At 43.5% G+C, this 23186-nt stretch overlaps 1 protein-coding gene across 7 annotated transcripts in view; it reads right to left on the minus strand.

Moving 5' to 3' along the window:
* Window positions 1–23186, minus strand: part of ATRX (ATRX chromatin remodeler) — a 146602-nt gene that overhangs the window by 111896 nt on the left and 11520 nt on the right. For 6 of the 7 annotated variants that reach the window (XM_030575146.1, XM_030575149.1, XM_030575148.1 and 3 more), the window contains 2 exons: window positions 17071–17183; window positions 10901–10956 (listed from right to left, as the gene is read on the minus strand). In XM_030575146.1, coding sequence (XP_030431006.1) covers window positions 10901–10956; window positions 17071–17183 — 169 coding nt within the window. Of the gene's footprint in view, window positions 1–10900; window positions 10957–14407; window positions 14487–17070; window positions 17184–23186 lie in introns of those variants that run through there. The other variant, XM_030575150.1, reaches the window with a different exon arrangement.

Consider the following 23186-nt stretch of genomic DNA (forward strand, 5'->3'; position numbering starts at 1 on the left):
TGGATTAAGATCTCTACAAATTAACGCATACTTTGAACCCCACCAAGCATACACTGCATCAGAAATTATAAAGGAATACTATTGTGATCTGAGAAATTCACAGAATCATACATCATATTTCTTATGCACCAAATTTGCAGGAAATTGAGGAAGTATTAAAAATAATAGAGGACCTTTGCATAAGATTTTATTTCCCTGCAATCTCCCATCCCAAAGGGTCCATTTAACAGTTAAGGCTCGTACTTCACAACTTTCTGGGCTAAAGACTGGGTGTGGCTCACTCAAGAGCATATCATCAACATTCGTGAGTCACCTGAGGATGTGATTAACTGCCTTGTTAACAACAGAATATCAACTGATATTATATATATTTTTGGATTTATTTTTTTTTTTAGATTTTCAAATATATTGATTTCAGTTATAACACAGAACACAAAGTGTACAGTGCTCTCTTTATATTATTATTTTTGATCTGCACTGTAAAAAAGGTAGCAAAAGATACTGTTTTCCAGTTCACCTTATAGAAGTGCTGTAGTTCAATCTCTATCATGAAAATGAAACATACAAATGTACATTTTGTTTTGTTACATAACTGCACTCAAAAACAAAACAAAGTAACATTTAGAGCCTACAAGCCCATTCAGTCCTACTTCTTGTTCAGCCAATCACTAAGACAAACAAGTTTGTTTATATTTATGGAAAATAATGCTGCCCGCTTTAGGTGTGAGATACGCAAAACCTTCGCATGTCCCTTCATGCTTCGGCCACAATTCCAGAAGACATGCTTCCATGCTGATGATGCTCATTAAAAAAATAAAAGTATTAATTAAATGTGACTGAACTCCTTGGAGAGAATTCTTCATCTCCTGCTTTGTGTTGTACCTGCATTCTACCATATATTTCATGTTATAGCAGTCTTAGATGATGACCCAGCACACTGTTCGATTTAAGCACACTTTCACTGCAGATTTGACCAAATACAAAGAAAGAACTCATGTGAGATTTTTAAAGATAGCTACAGCACTCGACCCAAGATTTAAGAATCTCAAGTGCCGTCCCAAATCTCAGAGGGACAAGATGTGGAACATGCTGTCAGAAGTCTTAAAAGAGCAACACTATGATGCAAAACTACAGAACCCGAACCACCAAAAAATAAAATCAACTTTCTGTTGGTGGCATCTGACTCAGATGATGAAAAAGAGGGTTACTCACCTTTGTAACTGCTGTTCTTCGAGATGTGTTGCTCATATCCATTCCAATTAGGCGTGTGCGCGCCGCGTGCACGTTCGTCGGAAGATTTTTATCCTAGCAACACTCGGGGGGTCGGCTGGGTCGCTCCCTGGTGTGGCGCTGTTATGGCGCCGGATATATACCCCTGCCAACCCAACAGCCCTTCAGTTCCTTCTTGCCAGCTACTCTGACAGACGGGAAGGAGGGCAGGTTTGGAATGGATATGAGCAACACATCTTGAAGAACAACAGTTACAAAGGTGAGTAACGGTCTTTTCTTCTTCGAGTGCTTGCTCATATCGATTCCAATTAGGTGATTCCCAAGCCTTACCTAGGCGGTGGGGTCAGAGTGAGATGTTGCAGAATGCAAAACTGCTGAGCCAAATGCTGCATCATCTCTGGACTGCTGAACCAATGCGTAATGTGAGGCAAAGGTGTGAATCAATGACCAGGTAGCTACATGACATATTTCCTGGATGGGAACATAGGCCAGGAAGGCAACAGATGAAGCTTGAGCCTGAGTAGAATGGGCAGCGGGGTGGCTAGCCGGAATGCGAGCCAAATCAAAGCAGGCACGGATGCAAGATGTCACCCAAGATGAAATTCGCTGGGAGGAAACCGGCAGGCCCTTCATCTGGTCTGCTACTGCTACAAAGAGCTGAGGCGACTTTCGAAAGATTTTTGTTTGGTTGGTTTTTTCCCTCCCCCGATATAAAAGGCGAGAGCCCTGCGGACATCTAGAGAGTGCAGCTGTTGTTCCCGACGTGATGAGTGCGGCTTCAGGAAGAAGACCGGAAGGAAGATCTTGATTGACATAAAGGCAGACACCACCTTAGGGAGGAAGGCGGGGTGTGGTCGCAGCTGTACTTTGTCCTTGTGAAACACCATATACGGGGGGTCCGCTGTCAGGGCCCAAAGCTTGGATACTTGCCTTGCCGAAGTAATAGCAACAAGGAAGTCAATCTTCCAGGAGAGGTACAGCAGCAAGCAGGTGGCTAGCGGTTCAAAAGGACCCATAAGCTTGGCTAGAACCAGATTGAGGTCCCAGGTAGGGGTAGGGCGTCTAACCTGCAGGCACAAACGTTCCAAGCCCTTGAGGAACCTCAAAACCATGGAGTGAGAGAAGACTGCCCCCCACCCAGGGGAGGACGGGCGATCAGAGATGGCTGCCAGATGCACTTTTATGGAAAAGACCGCTAGGCCGTGTTCCTTCTGGGTCCAGAGGTAGTGCACGACAGTAGGAACTGGTACTTGTGTGGGGACAGTGTTACATTGAGCGCACCAGCAGGAGAAACACTTCCACTTGGCCAGATATGTTAACTTAGTGGAAGGCTTCCTACTGCCCAAGAGTACCTGTGGGACCGAGACAGAGCAACATAACTCGGACTGGCTTAACCACGTAGCAACCATGCTGTGAGGTGAAGAAACTGTAGATCTGGATGGTGAAGTCTGCTGAAGTCCTGAGTTATGAGATCCAGCCAGAGTGGTAGGGGAATTGTGTCTGCCACTAAGAGGTCGAACAACATGCTGCACCAGTGCTGCCTCGGCCACGCTGGAGCGATCGTGATCAGATGGGCACTGTCCCTGCGGAGCTTGAGAAGGACCCCGTGGACCAGCAGGAATGGTGGAAAGGCGTAGAGTAGACGGTTGCTCCATGGTATCAGGAATGCATCTGAGAGAGAGCCCGGGGAGCGCCCCTGGAAGGAGCAGAACACACGGCATTTCCTGTTTTCATGAGAGGCGAAGAGGTCTATGTAGGGAAAACCCCACTTCCGGAAAACAGAATGGATGACGTCCAGACGAATCGACCACTCGTGAGACAGGAAGGATCTGCTGAGGTGATCTGCCAGAGTGTTCTGAACTCCTGGGAGAAAGGACGCTATCAGATCGATCAAGCGGGCTATGCAAAAGTCCCAGAGCTGAATGGCTTCCTGACAAAGGAGGGAGGAGCATGCGCTGCAGTGCTTGTTTATGTAAAACATGGCTGTTGTGTTGTCCGTGAACACTGACAGACAATGGCCTCTCAAGGCACCTGGTACGCTAGACGAACTGCCTTCAGCTCCCGCACATTCATGTGTAAGGTTAGTTCTTGAGCTGACCAGAGGCCTTGAGTGCGGAGGCCCTCGAGGTGGGCACCCCAATCCAGAGATGACGCGTCCGTGGTTAGGGCCATCAAAGGTTGCAGTGGGTGGAATGGTATCCCTGCACAAACTAGAGTGGGAGTCAGCCACCAGGTTAGAGAGCCTAAAACATTTGGGGGAACAGCGAGTATCAAGTCCAGGCTGTCCCAGCCCAGCCAGTATACTGAGGCAAGCCAGGTTTGAAACGGACGGAGGCGTAGCCTGGCGTGTTTGGTCATGAAGGTGCAGGCGGCCATATGACCGAGTAGACTGAGACAAGTGCGAGCCGATGTTGTCAGGAAGGTTTGGAGGCCTTGAATAATTGTAGCCATCACCTGAAAATGAAGTTGCGTCAGGCAGGCTCTGGCCAGAGTGGAGTCCAGAATCGCCCCAATGAAGTGTATTCTCTGCACGGGTATCAGAGTAGACTTCTCTATGGTGATCATCAGGCCTGGGCTCCTGAAGAAGTCTTTGACGATGTACAGGTGATGTCTCACTTGTGACTTAGAGGTCCCTCGAATGAGCCAATCTTCGAGATACGGGTAAATGTGCACCCGACGACGCCAGAGGGAGGCGGCGACTACAGCCATGCATTTTGTGAATACTCGTGGAGCCATAGAAAGGCCAAATGGAAGGACCGTGAACTGAAAATGTTGATGGTTGACCACAAAATGGAGGTATCATCTGTGTGGTGGGTAAATAGCTATGTGGAAATACGCGTCCTTCATATCAAGGGAGATGTACCAGTCTCCGGGATCCAAAGACGGGATAATGGTCCCCAGGGATACCATGCGGAACTTCAACTTTATCATGAATTTGTTGAGTCCTCGCAGGTCTAGGATCGGTCGCAGACCTCCCTTTGCCTTGGGGATTAGGAAGTATCGGGAATAAAACCCCTTGCCCCTCAGGTCTTTTGGTACCTCCTCTATGGCTCCAATGGTTAGGAGCGACTGGACCTCTTGTAAGAGGAATTGCTTGTGAGAGGAGTCCCTGAAGAGGGACGAGGAGGGAGGGTGGGAAGGTGGGGTTGAAACAAACTGAAGGTGGTATCCCAACTCCACCGTGCGCAGGACCCGACGATCCAAAGCTAGGTGGGAGCACGCAGGGAGGAAATGGGAGAGGCGGTTGTAAAAGGGAGGCTAAGGATCCAGGAAAACTGGTGGGCCATCCTCGGGTGTCCCATCAAAAGTTCTGTTTGGGCCCCGCCGGTGGTTTGGGGGGGGGGGGCCTGATTTTGCCCCCCTTGGGGACCAGACTGCCTCCGTCGATTCCTTCGGCCACGCCTTCTGCTGAAGTCCTGTCGTGGCCAGGGCGGGGGGTAAGTACGGTGAGGCTGGGGCCGGAAGGTCCTGCATTGGGTCACTGGTGTGTGCATCCCCAGCGAGTGCGTTATTATGCGACTGTCCTTCAGACTTTGTAATCTGGGATCAGTCTTGTCTGAGAAGAGCCCCTGGCCTTCAAAGGGCAAGTCTTGAATAGTTTGTTGTAATTCAGGAGGAAGGCCTGATACCTGGAGCCAGGCGATATGCCTCATCATCACTCCTGACGCCAGAGTCCTGGCCGCAGAGTCCACTGCATCCAGAGAACCTAGGAGGGAGGTTCTCACCACCTTCCTACCCTCCTCAAGTAGGACCTAAATTCCTGGTGGGACTCCTGGGGAAGAAGCTCAGTAAACTTCCCCAAGGACATCCACGTGTTACAGTTATACCTACTTAGGCGGGCTTGCTGGTTTGCCACCCTAAGTTGAAGGCCCCCAGCCGAATATATTTTGTGGCCTAGGAGGTCCGTGCACCTAGCCTCCTTGGGACAAGGAGCTTGCTGGCCCTGACACTCCCTCTCGTTTACCGACTGAACTACTAAGGAAAAAGGAGGTGGGTGTATGTAGAGATACTCGTACCCTTTGGAAGGTACCATGTATTTTCTCTCTACTCCCCTGGCTGTGGGGATGAATCGAGGCTGGGGATTGCCAAATGATGTCCATGTTTGCTTGAATAGTGAGGATAAACGGCAGGGCCACTCTAGTAGGTGTGTCTGCAGATAGGATATCCACTACAGGGTCCTCTATTTCAGGGACCTCCTCCACCTGCAGATTCATATTCTGCGCCACCCATCTCAAGAGGTCTTGATGTGCCCTTAGGTCAATTGGGGGAGGGCTGGAGGAGGATGCTCCTGCCACAGCCTCGTCTGGCGAGGTAGAAGAGGAGAGGCCAGGGACAAGAGGGTCCTGTGGGGGCTCCTGTTCTTGAGGAGCGGCGTCAGACTCCGGTGGGACCTGGGTGTCTGCAGGTGGTACCGAAGCCTCATCTGTACCCATGGGGGGTGGGGGTCTTAAGGTTGCCTCTGGTGCCCGGTGTTCTTACGGGGCAGACCGTGGTGCAACTGAGGGAACACCTTGGGCTTGGTGGTACGCCCACGGTGTCCAGAAAGACCACTGATGGGGTCCTTGCTCGTGGCTCTGGCTCTCAGGAAACATATGGCTGGGGACATCCGAGCCACGATCCTGTGGATAGGAAATGCTACCAGCCTGTGATGACACTGAGATGTGTCTTGACGGCCAAGGCAGTTCTGATAGACCCTGAGAGGGAGCCACATCTTGGGTTGGTCTTTCCTGGGACGGCAGTGGGGAACAGTACCGGGAGCTGTAACAGTACCGCAAGGGAGACCGGGACCTACGACCGACGTGGTGCCGGGAGGTCGACCCGGATCTCGAGTCCCTTTGCCTGGAGCGACTGCAAGATGCGTGGTTCCGTGAATGGTGCCGTGAGTTGGATCAGTACCGTGAGTATCTGGCAGCTGAATGGGAGGCCAAGCAATGCTGCGAGTGCGACCAGTACCATGATGGAGAGCAGTGCCGGGACTGCGAGTGGCGTCGGGACCGGGATCATCGGCGGGACTGAGATCTTGAACCATGCCTCTCGGTGGCTCTCACAGAGGACGGCCTCAGCAAGGCAGGTATGCCAATAGATTGGATGACCCGCACCAGCAGTGCCGGGTGTTGAGGCAGCGTGGTCTCCGTCATCGCGATCAACTCCTGTGCCGTGGAGAAGGTCTCCGGCGTGTATGGGAGAGCGAGCTCGACCTTGGTGTGAGCCGGGGAGCTTTCGGGCACCGGACTCAATGGCCCTTGTGCGACTGGAATCAACGGTGCCGCACTCGGCGGTGCCACGCCAGATGAACCGTCGTCGACAGTTGCTCCTTCTGTGAGTGGTGTCGAAGCAGCCGGAGCTCTGTGTTGCTTCCTGGGCTGCGGGGACAGGGAACGGTGCCGAGCAGACGTCTGTGCCGGTGAGGGTCGGTGCCGTGGCTTCTCATTGACTAATAGACTCTAGGACTGGAAGGGACCTCGAGAGGTCATCGAGTCCAGTCCCCTGCCCTCATGGCAGGACCAAATACTGTCTAGACCATCCCCGATAGACATTTATCTAACCTACTCTTAAATATCTCCAGCGATGGAGATTCCACAACTTCCCTAGGCAATCTATTCCAGTGTTTGACTACCCTGACAGTTAGGAACTTTTTCCTAATGTCCAGCCTAAATCTCCCTTGCTGCAGTTTAAGCCCATTGCTTCTTGTTCTATCATTGGAGGCAAAGGTGAACAAGTTTTCTCCCTCCTCCCGATGACACCGTTTTAGATACCTGAAAACTGCTATCATGTCCCCTCTCAGTCTTCTCTTTTCCAAACTAAACAAACCCAATTCCTTCAGCCTTCCTTCATAGGTCATGTTCTCAAGACCTTTAATCATTCTTGTTGCTCTTCTCTGGACCCTCTCCAATTTCTCCACATCTTTCTTGAAATGCGGTGCCCAGAACTGGACACAATACTCCAGTTGAGGCCTAACCAGCGCAGAGTAAAGCGGAAGAATGACTTCTCGTGTCTTGTTTACAACACACCTGTTAATGCATCCCAGAATCATGTTTGCTTTTTTTTGCAACAGTATCACACTGTTCACTCATATTAAGCTTGTGGTCCACTATGACCCCTAGATCTCTTTCTGCCATACTCCTTCCTAGACAGTCTCTTCCCATTCTGTATGTGTGAAACTGATTGTTCCTTCCTAAGTGGAGCACTTTGCATTTATCTTTATTGAACTTCATCCTGTTTACCTCAGACCATTTCTCCAATTTGTCCAGATCGTTTTGAATTTTGACCCTGTCCTCCAGAGCAGTTGCAATCCCTCCCAGTTTGGTATCGTCCGCAAACTTAATAAGCATACTTTCTATGCCAACATCTAAATCGTTGATGAAGATATTGAACAGAACCGGTCCCAAAACAGACCCCTGCGGAACCCCACTTGTTATACCTTTCCAGCAGGATTGGGAGCCATTAACAACTACTCTCTGAGTACGGTCATCCAGCCAGTTATGCACCCACCTTATAGTAGCCCCATCTAAATTGTACTTTCCTAGCTTATCTATAAGAATATCATGCGAAACTGTATCAAATGCCTTACTAAAGTCTAGGTATATCACATCCACCGCTTCTCCCTTATCCACAAGGCTCGTTATCTTATCAAAGAACGCTATCAGATTAGTTTGACATGATTTGTTCTTTACAAATCCATGCTGGCTATTCCCTATCACTTTACCACCTTCCAAGTGTTTGCAGATGATTTCTTTGATTACCTGCTCCATTATCTTCCCTGGCACAGAAGTTAAACTAACTGGTCTGTAGTTTCCCGGGTTGTTTTTATTTCCCTTTTTATAGATGGGCACTATATTTGCCCCCTTCCAGTCTTCTGGAATCTCCCCCGTCTCCCATGATTTCCCAAAGATAATAGCTAGAGGCTCAGATACCTCTTCCATTAACTCCTTGAGTATTCTAGGATGCATTCCATCAGGCCCTGGTGACTTGCAGGCATCTAACTTTTCTAAGTGATTTTTTACTTGCTCTTTCCTTATTTTCTCTTCTAAACCTACCCTCTTCCTGTAAGCATTCACTATACTAGACATTCCTTCAGACTTCTCAGTGAAGACCAAAACAAAGAAGTCATTAAGCATCTCTGCCATTTCCAAGTCTACCGTTACTGTTACCCCCTCCTCATTGAGCAGTGGGCCTACCCTGTCCTTAGTCTTCCTCTTGCTTCTAATGTATTGATAAAAAGTCTTCTTGTTTCCCTTTATTCCCATAGCTAGTTTGAGTTCATTTGTGCCTTTGCTTTTCTAATCTTGCCTCTGCATTCCTGTGTTATTTGCCTATATTCATCCTTCGTGATCTGACCTAGTTTCCATTTTTTATATGACGCCTTTTTATTTTGTAGGTCACGCAAGATCTCAAGGGTAAGCCAAGGTGGTCTTTTGCCACATTTTCTATCTTTCCTAACCATCGGAATAACTTGCTTTTGGGCCCTTAATAGCATCCCTTTGAAAAACTGCCAACTTTCCTCAGTTGTTTTTCCCCTCAGTCTTAATTCCCATGGGACCTTGCCTATCAGCTCTCTGAGCTTACCAAAATCCGCCTTCCTGAAATCCATTGTCTCTATTCTGCTGTACTCCCTTCTACCTTTCCTTAGAATTGCAAATTATATGATTTCATGATCACTTTCACCCAAGCTTCCTTCTACTTTTAAATTCTCAACAAGTTCCTCCCTATTGGTTAAAATCAAGTCTAGAACAGCTTCCCCCCTAGTAGCTTTTTCAACTTTCTGAAATAAAAAGTTGTCTGCAATGCAGTCCAGGAACTTATTGGATAGTCTGTGCCAATAAGTTCCTGGACTGCATTGCAGACAACTTTTTCATGGTACCGGAGCCGAAGGAGCGCTCCTCACAGATGCAGGTTGAGTGCTCGGTACCGATGTTGCAGGGCTAAGTGCCACCTCCATGAGGAGCTGTATCAGTCGAAAGTCCCGCTCCTTCTTCGTCCTCGGTTTAAATAACTTACAGGTGCGGCACTTTTCAGGAAGGTGGATTCCCCTTGGCACTTGGGGCAGGAGTCGTGGGGATTCCCTATCGGCATTGGCTTTTGGCACGCCGAGTACGGTTTGAATCCCGGTGACCTGGGCATGAGCCTGGCGGCGGGGTGGAGGAAAGGGGCTCATCCCCGATCCCCCCTCAACCAAATACAATAACTATACATATACATAACAGCTAACACTAACTACAACTGTAAAACTCGAACTATAAACACAATTAACAGTAAAGAACAATGAGTAAACTAGGGAAGTGGAGATCAGCAAAGCCACGCTCAACAGTTCCAACGACCATCATGGGCGGTAAGAAGGAACTGAAGGGCTGTTGGGTCAGCAGGGGTATATATCCGGCGCCATAATGGTGCCACTCCAGGGGGCAACCCAGCCGACCCACCAAGTGTTGCTAGGGTAAAAATCTTCCGATGAACGTACACGCGGCGTGTGCACACCTAATTAGAATCGATATGAGCAAGCACTCGAAGAAGAAATGAACGTGCATGAAATAGAACCCATCATTAGCACGGAAGCATGTCCTCTGGAATGGTGGCCAAAGCATGAAGGAGTATACAAAAGTTAGCATATCTAACACAAATACCTTGCAATGCCGGCTACGAAAATGCCATGCGAACTCCTGTTTTCACTTTCAGGTGACATTATAAATAAGAAGTGGGTAGCATTATCTCCGATAAATGTAAACAAATTTGTTTCTCTTAGTGACTGGCTGAACAAGAAGTAGAACTAAATGGACTATGAAGGCTCTAACGGTTTACATTCTTTTGTTTTTGAGTGCAGTTATGTAACAAAGCAAAATCTACATTTGTGAGTTACACTTTCATGATAAAGAGAATACACTACAGTACTTCTATGAGGTGAAATGAAAAACAGTATCTTTTGTTTACCTTTTTATAGTGCAAATATCTAATAAAAATAATATAGGGTGAACACTGATCACTTTGTATTGTGTTGTAATTGAAATCAGATTTGAAAATGTAGACAAACATCAAAAAATATTTACAATAAATTTCAATTTATTCAACTGGTATTCTATTATTGTTTAACAGTGCAATTAAAACTGCAATTAATCACAATTTTTTTTTAGTAGTGATAAGGGGGTTTTTTTTAGTTAACTGTGTGAATTAACTGCGATTGACAGCCCTAATACTTCCGTGAAAAGGGGTATAACTAACTGTTATGCAATTTGCCAATCCTCAACCATGAGAATTCCCAAAACTGCAGCAGCTCCCTACTTCTCAGCAAAGATTTAATAGTGGTTAGAAGCCCGTGATACCTTTCACAAAGTATACATTTACTCATGCATTATGAAGGACCATAGGAAAAATACAGAAATAGTCAAGACTATGAAAGCACACTTAATTTATTATTTTACTTTTTATTTTTAAATTGTGAATGCTTAATTGCTGCTAAGTCATAATGGATATAATTCATATACATTTAAAAGGTTATATTGTGTTTTTAATTCAAATTTTAGGAAAAAAGTTCCCTAATCAACTTTCACATTCAGCAGATATGGTAGTGTAATCCAATATAGATTTTAATTCAAATTTAATCAGTATCTTCTATACCAGCCATTTTTGCATTACCAGCATTACTGTAAATCAAATGCACCATATACTTTATTCCTACCTCTTCCCTGTTGTTTTCCATTGGAGTTGGACTATTTTCAGGCCCACTACTTTTACCTAGACGCGGGGGGGGAAAAAGTATAATTCACTGAATGGTAGAAATCACTAACAATTCTTTAAATTATAAATGATAGTTTGGTATAAACATTTTATCAGCATTATTAAAAAACGTTACTAAATGGATAATTAGTCAGTGGGGATGAGGAGATTTATATCATCACAATAAAAGCTTTGCATAAAACCACAGCATCATTTATTGCACATATGCCAAATTTAAAAAAAAATTATTTAGAATTTATTTTAAAACGTTATTGCTACTATTTTTCAACCTTTTCCCACCAATCAAGAACTCATATTAGAGGTGCCAGAGGGCAACTATATATGCTCTACACGAAAAGCAGTAACCACCAATATATTCCTGAAGCCTCGGTACATAACATTGTAACTTTAAGGACTGATATATCATGAACCTAGCTAGCACAACCAAAAATAAGTGATGTACCCCATTTGATATTGTGGATTCTCCTTTTTCCAGATATACTGACCTATTTCTAGCCCTAATGGGTTGTGGGATATTAAACCTTAAACATGTCATTTGTCCAGCACTGATTACTACCTGTTCTGCACCCCCATCTAGTGTAATTCTGAGAGAAATGTTACAGATTTTTTAGGGGGGAGAAGGGAATATTTCCGTTTCAGCATTCTTTATAATTTAGCTATATGAAATTGCTCAAAGGCTTAGAATGTTAGAAGCAGCCTCACAGGAAATGGATTAATGGGATGTACAAAAATGTTATTTTTCATACAGATATCATGTGATTATTATAGATTAGGCTCATAGCACTCTCTACATTGTAAGACTTATTTTCAGCTCCTTACAACTTTGCAAACTTTTTGGGTTGAATTTTTCCACACTGACTGTGTTTGCCTCAGGCTTAATGTTTTTTGGAAAATTTCAGCCAATACAATGCAGGTGTTTATGAAAATGAAAGTATGTTTTCCATGTATTAAATTCTTCAGACCATTTCTCTGAAGTGCTCTCATGTTCCTCTGTTCTGCAGCAAGATGTTTAGCTGGATTTTTCTTGCTAACATCCTCATGTTCTGATCATCATGTGGCGTCAGGAAGGAATTTTCCCCCAAGTCAGACTGGCAGTGACTTTGGAGAGGAGTTCACCTTCCTTTGCAGCATGTGGTGCATGTCATTTGCTGGAGTCATCTGGGTATCTCTCACTTAATCAATTCCATGCCATTGCAGAGGTTTAAGGAATTGGTGCACCTCAGTCCCTCCTATTCTCTGCCTGTGGCACTTAACAGTTTAGCGTCCTGTGGGCCGTAACATTTTGGTCACATTTCAATTGCTGGGTTTAGCATGTGGGCGCTGGGTGGTGTTGGTTGCACGTGTCATACAGGAGGTCAGGCTAGCTGATCTGGTGGTCCCTTCTGACCTTAAACCCTGTGACTATTGTGACAGATATTGTAACCATATGCAGTGTCTTTGGGGGAACATATTCTATCATGCTTATGTGTATCACTGCGGGCCAGGAATTATAGGTTATAATTGTGTCCTACTCCATGGTGCTGAATTACTACAGCTGCTTCAGGAACTAAAACACTGTAGGGTGATTAAGGAGAATCAGTCACTGTACCAGACAGGTACCACCTGCTGGGGTATTTGCATACAGGGACTCAAACTGGGTTGCAAGAGACTAGGAAAACCAAGAAAGGGCTTTTGGCTTAAAAGAGCTGCATTTAAACTGACTTCTTTCTGATCTAGCAAACAGACAGAACCTTCTGTCCGAGTGGGCCCGAACCCTTGTGGAAGGGTTGGAAAGACTCTGGCCTACTAGGGCCCTATAAGAATAATGGGTAACCTATGGTAAGCTTTTAGCATGCCTAAAGGAACTCCTCCCCCTCCCCCCCCAAAGCTTTTACCTTAAGAATAAACATGCTTGCTTAGAAAGAGCAGTATGGTAACTTGTAACTGATGGTTATATGCTGTTCACAGCCTTCCGACAGAAAATAAAGCACAGGTAGACTGGCTTTTAAGTAGATTGGCTTGCCAGGGATATCAAAGTGCAGGGATTTGGGGAGGGAAGCCTTAAAATCCCCATCAAGAGGCAGAGAGATGCAGGTCTCCACTTATAGACTCAGACTCATAGACTCTAGGACTGGAAGGGACCTCGAGAGGTCATCGAGTCCAGTCCCCTGCCCTCATGGCAGGACCAAATACTGTCTAGACCATCCCTGATAGACGAGGCGACAGCTGAGTACTGAAGAGAGGCGACAGCTGAGTACTGAAAACACTAAGTGTGTGCTCTTAAGAGACCAAGAGAGGGGTACAAGGTACACTCATGCCAAAATTGTGACAACTAATGACTTGAAATTTGGCTGAGGGGTGACGTGCTAAGGATGTCCCTCTTGGCATCCCCATTAAAATTTGCCTAACTTTGGTTAAATTGTAACAATTTCAGTTTGCACATGCTCAGTAGAGAATACTTTGATTTTAGCAGATAAAATTTCTGAAGAATCCATCTTCACTGAGCATGCTCAAATCTCACTGTATCTTCATGTGACTGGACTCTCCCCATGCCCAGAGTGACTGAGCTTGTTGCACCCCCTCGCATCACAGTGCTGACCAGACTGAACATGTCATCACCACACAGCAACTGAGCATGTTCTCTCCAGTCTAGGGGTACAGAGCTGAGCACGCGCCAGACCGGGGAATTGAGAGCAGGGAGCCTGTCTTTCCCATGTTCTCAATGGCACCTCTACTCCCCTGTAACAATATGAAGGAGGAAGCTGCCTGATTCAAATACACAGGAGACAGAAGCCAGACTGGGCAAGAAAAAGAGTATGCTGGTACACAAAAGTCTGGTGAGACTGAGACAACAGTTATGCAGTTGGAGGTGAGAGGCTGGAGCAGGAAGCTGGGAGGAGACTGATTTGCTGGGCAAGACGACTAGGTGTTAGGGTGGGGAAGGGATAGACAAGGGATAGACAGACTGGCTGGACCAGGAGAATGCAGTGAGGAGCAGGAGTACGGAGGACAGAGAGTGGGCAAGGACCTCAAAAGGGAGTGAAATCAGAACTGGCTGGGCAGAGACCATGACTAGGTTTGGGGAGGGGATGAGAGAATGATGAAGTCAGAGATCCGAACAATGACAGCAAGCTTGGAGGGGGGAAATAAGAACTTGCTGAGCAAGAAGATGAACAAGAAGCTTGAGTAAAGTCTGGGACTGGGAAGATAAGGATACTAGGACTGGTGCAAGGAGCTGGGGAGAGGAAGGACTGAAACACCTTGAAAGGGATGAGGCAGAAGGCGGTCAAGTTTGGAGGAAATGGACAGAAGTGGCTGTGACCACTAGAAAACACTCCCCTTCAGAGCCTGGAATGGCAGATTCCTGAGTCTCACTATTCCTCCTCTGACAGAAAAAATATGTGAAAAGCACTGGTTAAATGTGTGTTTGATGTCCCTCTAGTACTAATCCACATAGAGGATAACTTACTATTGCTATCAGTTATTCCACTAGTTCAAGTGGCAGAAGTCTATGTAGTGTATCTAAAGGTTCCACCCATGTGGTGTTGTGATGCCACATGACAGCAAACTGAAAAAACAGAAGTTCTTCTTAAATAAAAAAAGAGAAAAAGTTACACACACAAAAATTAAGTTAAAAGACCACTCAGGTTGCATAATCAGGCACACAAAACTTAGGAACTTCCAAGATTAAGGTTGCCAGTATTTTTCTACAGGACTGCAGTCTCATTCAGTTCACTGGATAAACAGTGATTAATGATCAGCTATTCAATATTTTGTTTTCTCCTCATTGTTCAATTTATTGTAGACTGTTCAAATCCTGTTATAAAGAAAAAAATATTTCCATATGGGCTTTTCTATGGTGCTCATCACTATAGTAAGCTCAGTAATTCAAAGAAAAATTAATTTGTCTTCTCAAAACTTCTCTGAGATGAGGGGGTGATATTATCCCACTTTTACTGAGGAACTCAGGCACAGAGATTATGGCCAAAAGCATCCACTAATTTTGGGGAACCAATTTGAAAATCCTAGGATCTGATTTTTCAGAATACTTTCAGAATATGTTCAAAAGACAACTCCTATTGATTTCAATTATGAGTGTTCAGCACTTCTGCCAATCAGACGTCAAGATATCAAGCTAGGCACTCAGAAAATGAGACACACACAATTAGCAAGTACCTCAAAGGTTTGGTTTAAGTGACTTGTTTAGCACCACACAGGAAGTCCGTGGCAGAGGCAGGGCCAAAATCCAGTTCTCCGGGACAACAATGAAGACTATGAGACCCTCCTTTCTCTTTCTGAAATCCTCTGCCTCTTTCACTAGACACCTTCCAACAAATGAGGAAGGTGCCTTTAAAGAATCTTTTTTATTACACAATTCATCCCCAGAGCAGGGCACTGAATGAGGCAGAGGTCCTATGGAAAAATAGCATGCAACGAAATGAGTCAAGACTATCATTATTCATACGCAAAAGGGAACAGTAGTTTTTTGTAATTATATATAATAGATGTGTGTGAGGTATCACAAACACACCCTTGACATTTGGCAAAAGGGCTACACAATTGGTGTATCTCTGCTCCACAATAATTCTGTATTTCATGGATAAGAGCTAGAGTCACATTTGCAACTACACAGGACTGGGAAAGAGGTGCTGCAAACAGTATCCTCCTCAGAACAACTTCACAACGACAGATATTATCCGTTTATCCATGTCACAGTTTGCTTTTGTCAAAGGTGCCCTGAAAAAGTATTCAAGCACCAAAGAGAAACTGAATTGTACACTCAGTGTTGACATTACAATACAGTAATAAGGGGACAATATTGTCAGAGATGCTAAACTTAAGATGAAATTTTAAGCAGAACTCCATTAAATCAAAGCAATATTACAAAGTATAGCAAAAGTTTGTGACTTTAACAGAAGTTTTACATAACCCAATATGAATATAAAGATCTTCAGTTGATGTAAATTGTCTTAGCTCCATTGACAACCATGCTGAGTATCTGAAAGAGCACTTTTTGTACAAAAAAATAAAATTTTATTTCAAATATTCCTAAACAACATTAGAAATGCAAAACAGTTGCATCCTATTATTCAAGAGAAAAAGAAAGCTGAAGTAACTACAAAAAGTGAAAATGACCACTCTTATTTCACTATATGATCTGAGAAGTACAAGAGAAAAAACACAGGTGGTAATCAAGTAAAATTAGATTTTAAATTTCTGTCAATTTTAATAAGGTAATGCGTTGTTAGTGAAAAGTTAACTATTTCTCTTGACAGCGTCCCTTTAGTGATCCCATGGATCTGTCTGCAAATAGAAGAAAATATACTCCTCAGCTAATACAATCCCAACTTTCCTCACATAGTCACTTCATAACAGTTTTAAGTTCATTGCTATGGAAAGCATTTTAAGAAAGTTGGAGTCTGAAAAGGTCTAAATCTATAACAAATCCAGATTCCTACTATACATTAGAATATTATTTTCTCCTGTGTGTTTATTTTAAAAGATTTCATTATTGGACAGTAGTTAAAATGAAGTTTGTTTGTTTTTTAAATCCAGCACTTACCTATTAGGTTTTTGGAGATAGCAATAATTTTCAAGAAGAAACCTAATCATTTACTTTAGAAGAGCCCTTTTGTTTTCAGTGGTTTCTGACTTAATTGTGAAAACACTTTGTGAATTAACATGAAAGCAACTCCCCCACCTTCTGTTTCACAATTGTGAGGGTCAAAAGATCTTAACTTCAGCAGAAAAACAAGATATGTCTATTACACAGTGTTAATATAGGGAACCACGAGAAATCTGAACCAAAAGTATCCCAGAGGAAGATACAAACATCCCAAACCCCAACAGCACACAGTTTAACTTCCATGAAACAGAATACTGAGGAACAAATACTGGGATACTTTTTTGTTGTTTTTATAATGTTTTAACATACAGAACATTTATATTCACAAATGAAATGCAATTTATACCAAAAATCTACTGTATACTTATCCAGATATCTCCACTTAAGAAGGAAACAGTAAGAACAATATTGCCTATCTGTACATCAAAATGCATTTTATTGTACTACACTCCAAGATGTTGAATAAAAGTATACATTTAAAAGAGGGAAAATATATATATTTTTACCTATACTTTTGCTCACAGATAGTCTTGGAGGGGAGTTTGCGTCCTCAGATTCTTCGGATGAGTGAGCCAAAAAGTCATGAAGCTTCTGCACCAACGTATTCAACTTGCTTTCACTGATAAAACACAGAAGTGTCACTTGAAATTAGTCTCACTATCTTATGCTACTTTATTAATATATAGTGCAAGCATGAAATGAATGTTGTTTGTTCTTAAGTACTACATATCCATAGAAGAACTGAAGATCTTCCAAAGCAAGGCTTTGTTTTTACCAAAGCATCTATCTCAAAACGAGATACCAAAATAAGCAAAAATAACCCACTTGTAATTTCGAAAAAAAAAAAATAAGTGCAGATTTGGCACTGAAATATAAGCATTTAGGACTACATTAGTATAAAGTTAACAATAAAGCATGTATTTCATGTCATTAAAAAAATGAAAGATTTACAAAAGCCAAGAAAAGGTCATTGCTACTCAAAGAAATTAAAAGGAAAGAACATAGCTAAAACATTGTGCTTAACTAAGAGATTCCTTATATAATAGCTAAAAATTTGCATCTCATATATATTTCTGTCTGTGGATACATAGCCCAAACAGCAATTGCTAGCAGTTTCTCTACATGGCCTAAAGGAAAAAAAAAATGTAAAGATGCGTGGAATCAGACAATATTTTAACTTATCCATACAAAGATTACATCAAACCAACCATACCAATTTATTTACCAAGTGTCTCAGAAGATAACCAGCAACATCTGTATCTTCTCAAAAGACAATTGTGTAGGATCACACGATTGCTTGATCTCTTTACTTGAATTAGTTTACTGATACAATTGCCAACAGAATTTTAAGTTAGCCAGTTTTACAGAACAGGGACCATTGGTCATTTCTCTACCATGTACACAAGTTTTCTTATGAAAAAGACAAGGCTCCAATTCATCAGTTACCTTATTAGCACTGCCTGTTTAAAAAGGTTTCTTGTCTCAGGCCCTCCAAATATTTTTCTCCCACCTCCTACAGCAGCGGTCACCAATCGTGATCGACTGGTCGATCCTGGAGCCTCTGCCAGTGAATCGCCGGCTGCTAAAAGTCTGGTGGCACAGCAGGTTTCAGCAGGCTGCCTGCTTGCCCTGGCCCCATGCCACTCCCGAAAGCGGCCAGCATGGGTCTCCGCATGCTGCCCACGCCCACTGCCCCCGCAGCTCCCACTGACTGCAGTTCCCAGCCAATGGGAGCTGCAGAGTCGGCACTGGAGGGCGGGGACAGCGGCACCACGCAGAACCACCTGCGGGCCCTTGGGACACAGAGACATGCCAGCTGCTTCCAGGAGCAGCGTGGGGCCAGGGCAGGCAGGCAGCCTGTCTTAGCCCTCCTGCACCACTGACCGGGAGCTGCCTGTGGTAAGCACCTCCCAGCCGCAGCCTGCACCTCGCACCGCCTCGTACACCCCAACCCCCTGCCCCAGCCCTGAGCCCGCACCCCAACTCCTTCCCAGAGCCCACACCCTCACCCCTACCACACCCCAACACTCTGCCCCCGCCCAGAGCCCCCTCCTGCACCCAAACTCCCTCCCAGACCCCACACCTCTCACCCCCTCCTCCACCCCAACACTCTGCCCCAGCCAGAGGCCCCTCCTGAACCCAAGTTCTCTCCCAGACCCCAACCTCCTGCCCCAGCCCTGAGCCCACATCCAAACTCCCTCCCAGAGGTTGCATGCCTCATCCTCTCCTGCACTCCAAGCCCCTATCTTAGCCCAGAGCCCCCTCTTGCCCCCCCCAAACGCCCTCCCAAAGCCCATACTCCTCACCTGCACCCCAATACCCTGCCCCAGGCTCAACCCCAAGCCCCCTCCCACACTCCAAACCCCTTAGCTGCAGCTCAGAACCTGCACCCTCTCCCACACCCCAGTCTCCTGTCCCAGCCCGGCGAAGGTGAGTGAGGGTAGGGGAGAGTGAGCGACGGAGAGTGAGCAGAACGGGGCCTTGGGGAAGGGGCAGGGTAGATCCTGGGTTGATCTTAAAATTCATAAAGTGATCTTGTGCATAAAAAGGTAGGAGACTACTGTCAAAAGCTTTCCTGTGCTCATATGGCTTTTTCCAGGTGTTTGTACAGTAACTGAAAAATCATACATAATCAGCTACACTAACCTCTGTGTTAGATAACCTCTCAACACTGCCATTAAAGGGACACATCCAAATTGTGCCTTTTAAAAACTATTTTCAGGACATTGAATTTTCTGATTGTGTACACTTTAAATGGTAATTTAAAAAAATTTCTTAATAAAAAAATCAGAAATAAAATAGAACCATTAGGTCTTACAGTCTATTCCTTTGCCATGTAGCATTGTTCCCTACAGTATATTTGCTAATGACCTGCATTCACAGTCGTGTTTTAAGTCTTAGTTTTATAAGGGTAGCACAGCATAGGATAAAAATTTTTTAATGTCAATTAAAATATTTTAAAACTTTAGCATAGACAGAGAACGTTAAAATACACTAGAGTTTTAAAACATGTTAAAGTGCCTTACAAACATTTAGGGTATATCTAGACTAAGATAAATGAGAAAAAAAAATTTCCTAATCTAGATAGATGCCAAAAATTTTGAGATCCTTAGATGGAAGTGCTTTAAAAATACAAAACTATTAATTTGTGACCTTCCAAAATGTACTATTTAGAATTACTTTCCTCAAGCATCTCCAAAATAGAAGTATGGACTGCCTCACAATTACTCACTCACTCTAACTATAAATTTCTATTTACTCTTCCTTTTTACTAACCTACTTCCACATTCCTCTTTGAAACCCCATTCTTTTTAAGTTATCCATACATATAACATATTGAATTTTGAATGGTTCCTGACAATCAATGGTGTAGGAACCGCTGTTAAATTAAAAATCTTTCAAAAACGTCTCTTTGAGAGCAATTTTTGCGTTCATTAGTTTACTTTATCAGAACACTAGCGCACATGTCTGCAGATTCTTTAGTCAGTTGTAGCTTTTTTAATATTTACTGTGACGAAGTTCCTCCTCTACCTTGGTGGGTCCTGCGCTTATTGGCAGATTTGCTCACCTCAGTGATCTCCCCCACAGTCTGGATCAACTCCTCCTGCGTCTGATCAGGAGTTGGGAGGTTTGAGGGGAACCGGGGCCCGCCCTCTACTCTGGGTTCCAGCCCAGAGCCCTGTGGATTGCAGCTATCTATAGTGCCTCTTGTAACAGCTGCATGACAGCTACAACTCCCTGGGCTACTTCCCCATGGCTTCCTCCAAACACCTTCTTTATCCTCACCACAGGACCTTCCTCCTGGTATCTGATAACGCTTGTACTCCTTAGTCCTCCAGCAGCGCACCCTCTCACTCTCAGCTCCTTGTGCCTCTTGCTCCCAGCTCCTCACAAGCACTTCCTCTCCTCTGGCTCCTGCCCACCGGACTGGAGTGAGCTCCTTTTTAAACCCAAGTGCCCTGATTAACCTGCCTTGATTAGCTGCAGGTGATCTAATCAGACTGTCTGCTTTAATTGGTTCTAGCAGGTTCCTAATTACTTTAGTGCAGCCCCTGCTCTGATCACTCAGGGAACAGAAAACTACTCATCCAGTGACCAGTGTATTTGCCTTCTACCAGACTCCTGTACCCCACTGGTCTGGGTCTGTTACATTACTTAAAGTACACAAGATTTTCACTACCTTTTTTAGGCAACTATAAAAAGTGTTAAATTATCACTTTCCACTTTAAAAGGTAAAATGGTATCTTGCAGCATAACAAGCACTCAGTGGCCACAATTTAAGTAGCTCTTTACTGATTCAAAAATCTGTGCAGATTTTTTTTTTTTTAAATTACAGACAGAGGTTGGGTAAATTGTCATAAATAGGAGTACTAATTCACTTTACTCTCCCATCCTCTATAACTTCCATTTCACAAAAGGGAGAGACAAAGTGGATGAGGTAGTATCTTTGACCTGAAAAAGTGCACTGTGTAGCTCAAAATCTTGTCTCTTTCACCAACAAAAGTTGGTCTAATAAAAGATATTACCTCACCAACCTCGCCTCTTTCAAATCCCGCAATTTCACACAATTAAAATTCTGGGGAGTTAGATGGCTAAAGTGAATGGTAACAAGAGTGATTTTCTTCACCTCAAAAATCACTGCTGCGTATAGCCTGTGTCAATAGTGACCAATGTCTGTTCAGTATTAAGTATTTACAATATTGAAATATGTTTACTTCCAAAAATGTCAGTTAAGTGGTAAATTACAATGTGATGGACTTTGCATCTGTGAATTCATATTTCATCTACAGTTGGGATTCTGATAAGACGGAATGACTAAAAGAAATATAACTATTTCTTTAAGGGGCTGAAAATTAACTGATTTCAAAGTTAACACTTTTTGTAAGACAAGCACACAAGAGATAGAGGAGATGCAAACAAGGGCTGAAAAATCTATTATGGCAGGAAAGCACCTTCCAATAAATATATGAAAAAGAAAGGCAAAGTAAATAAAATAAACCCCCTCGAATCGGTTTAAACAAGACCAGTGGACATTAGAATGCATGACTTTAAAATATACAATTGTTATTTCATAAAAGCAATGATGACCCCATCAGAGAGAACATTTATGTAAATAACTCTGAAGTGTGCCTGGTATGATAAGCTAGCCATAGCCAGAGTGAAAGGGGAGAGAGTGGAAGAGTGGGAGAAAGGAAAAGTGAAAGAGACCCTGGGGTTATGTTTCCAAAATGTTCCCTGATCTAATAGCAGACAAAAATTGAAAGTATTCTTATTTCATTTTAAGTAAAACTACAGTGAGGCTACCCAGTTACGGTTTTCAGTTTAAGACTGGACTGTATGCATACAGTTACTGATTTTAAAATGTTGTTTTCTCTCTCGTCTTTATGAATCTTGTTTTATGAGAACATTTCTGAAAAGACTGTCTGAAAGTACTTTCACATAGATAACCCTGAAGAGATGCTACACCCAGAAGAAAAAATGCCTAGAGCCTTACCCCAATTCAGAGGTCCCCATCAAAAGGGCAGAGACTACAGAGTACTCTCCCATAAAATGTGTCAAGGCTGTGGTGTGACAGTTGTACACGTGAAAAATGACTTAAGAACATGAAACAGACACACTGAAGGGGCTGAAGTAGACAATGTATACAATTAAATATTTTACTCATTTACTGATAACCAGTCATAGCAGAAGTGAATAAATCTGCCTTGCACTAAGTACTTACACCATATAGTATACAAACAGTAGTCCAAAATACACTGTAAAAAAATCAAAACCATCCTATAACAGAAAAGGTATGTTTTTACTACTATATAAAACAATTTCAGTTATGCCCTTTGTGGTAGTTAATCAATGTTCAAAACTCTAACAGTTTTCAACTGGGGCAGCAGTTGTGGTAGCTCAAAATATTGGGCTAAAACTGAACATTTTTGGAAATGATTTCAAATGTATATGCTAATTAAGCAGTTTCAAGTCAGTCTTTGCTTACATCTGTGACTCAATTACCAGGACAATTTAAATTAAGTTTAGTGTGGTAGCAACCTGAAAATTCAAACATGAATATCTTCAAAAATAGCAGACTATCACAACACTGATTTTTTTAAAGAGACGGCGCAGGCACCATGTCCCATATACTGTATTATATCCTGAGGTGCTATTCTTAGATTTCATTAACTTATTACTTGATTAATATCTTATTTTGGTAAGAATTGACTTTATAATCACCAGGGTCTAATCAAAGGATACCCAGCAAACTTGAGGACACCTGGGGACATGAATGAAATGCCCTCGGAGTATAATGAGTAAGGAAAGCATCCCTCGCGAAAGACTCTCTAGAGACACTAATTGTTCATAAGAGGGAAATGGAAAACAGGTGAACAAAAGTTCACTAAGAGAATCTGTACTCTATTGGAGGAAGATTAAACAATTTAGTTTTATTCAGACGGTATCCAAACTGACAATAGCATGGGTTTTCCTGAAGGTTGCACTGTTGCACTAAAAGGGTGAACATTTTTCTATTCAAATAACCAAACTGAGAAGTTGATAAACTAGGAAAACTACTTAAGACAAGCTTGAGAATAGAAAAAAACAGGTAGAGAAAACAAGTGTAGGAATGTTACGCATA

This window comes from Gopherus evgoodei, chromosome 9 (genome assembly GCF_007399415.2).
Source record: "Gopherus evgoodei ecotype Sinaloan lineage chromosome 9, rGopEvg1_v1.p, whole genome shotgun sequence".
In the NCBI taxonomy this organism is placed as follows: Eukaryota; Metazoa; Chordata; order Testudines; family Testudinidae; genus Gopherus; species Gopherus evgoodei.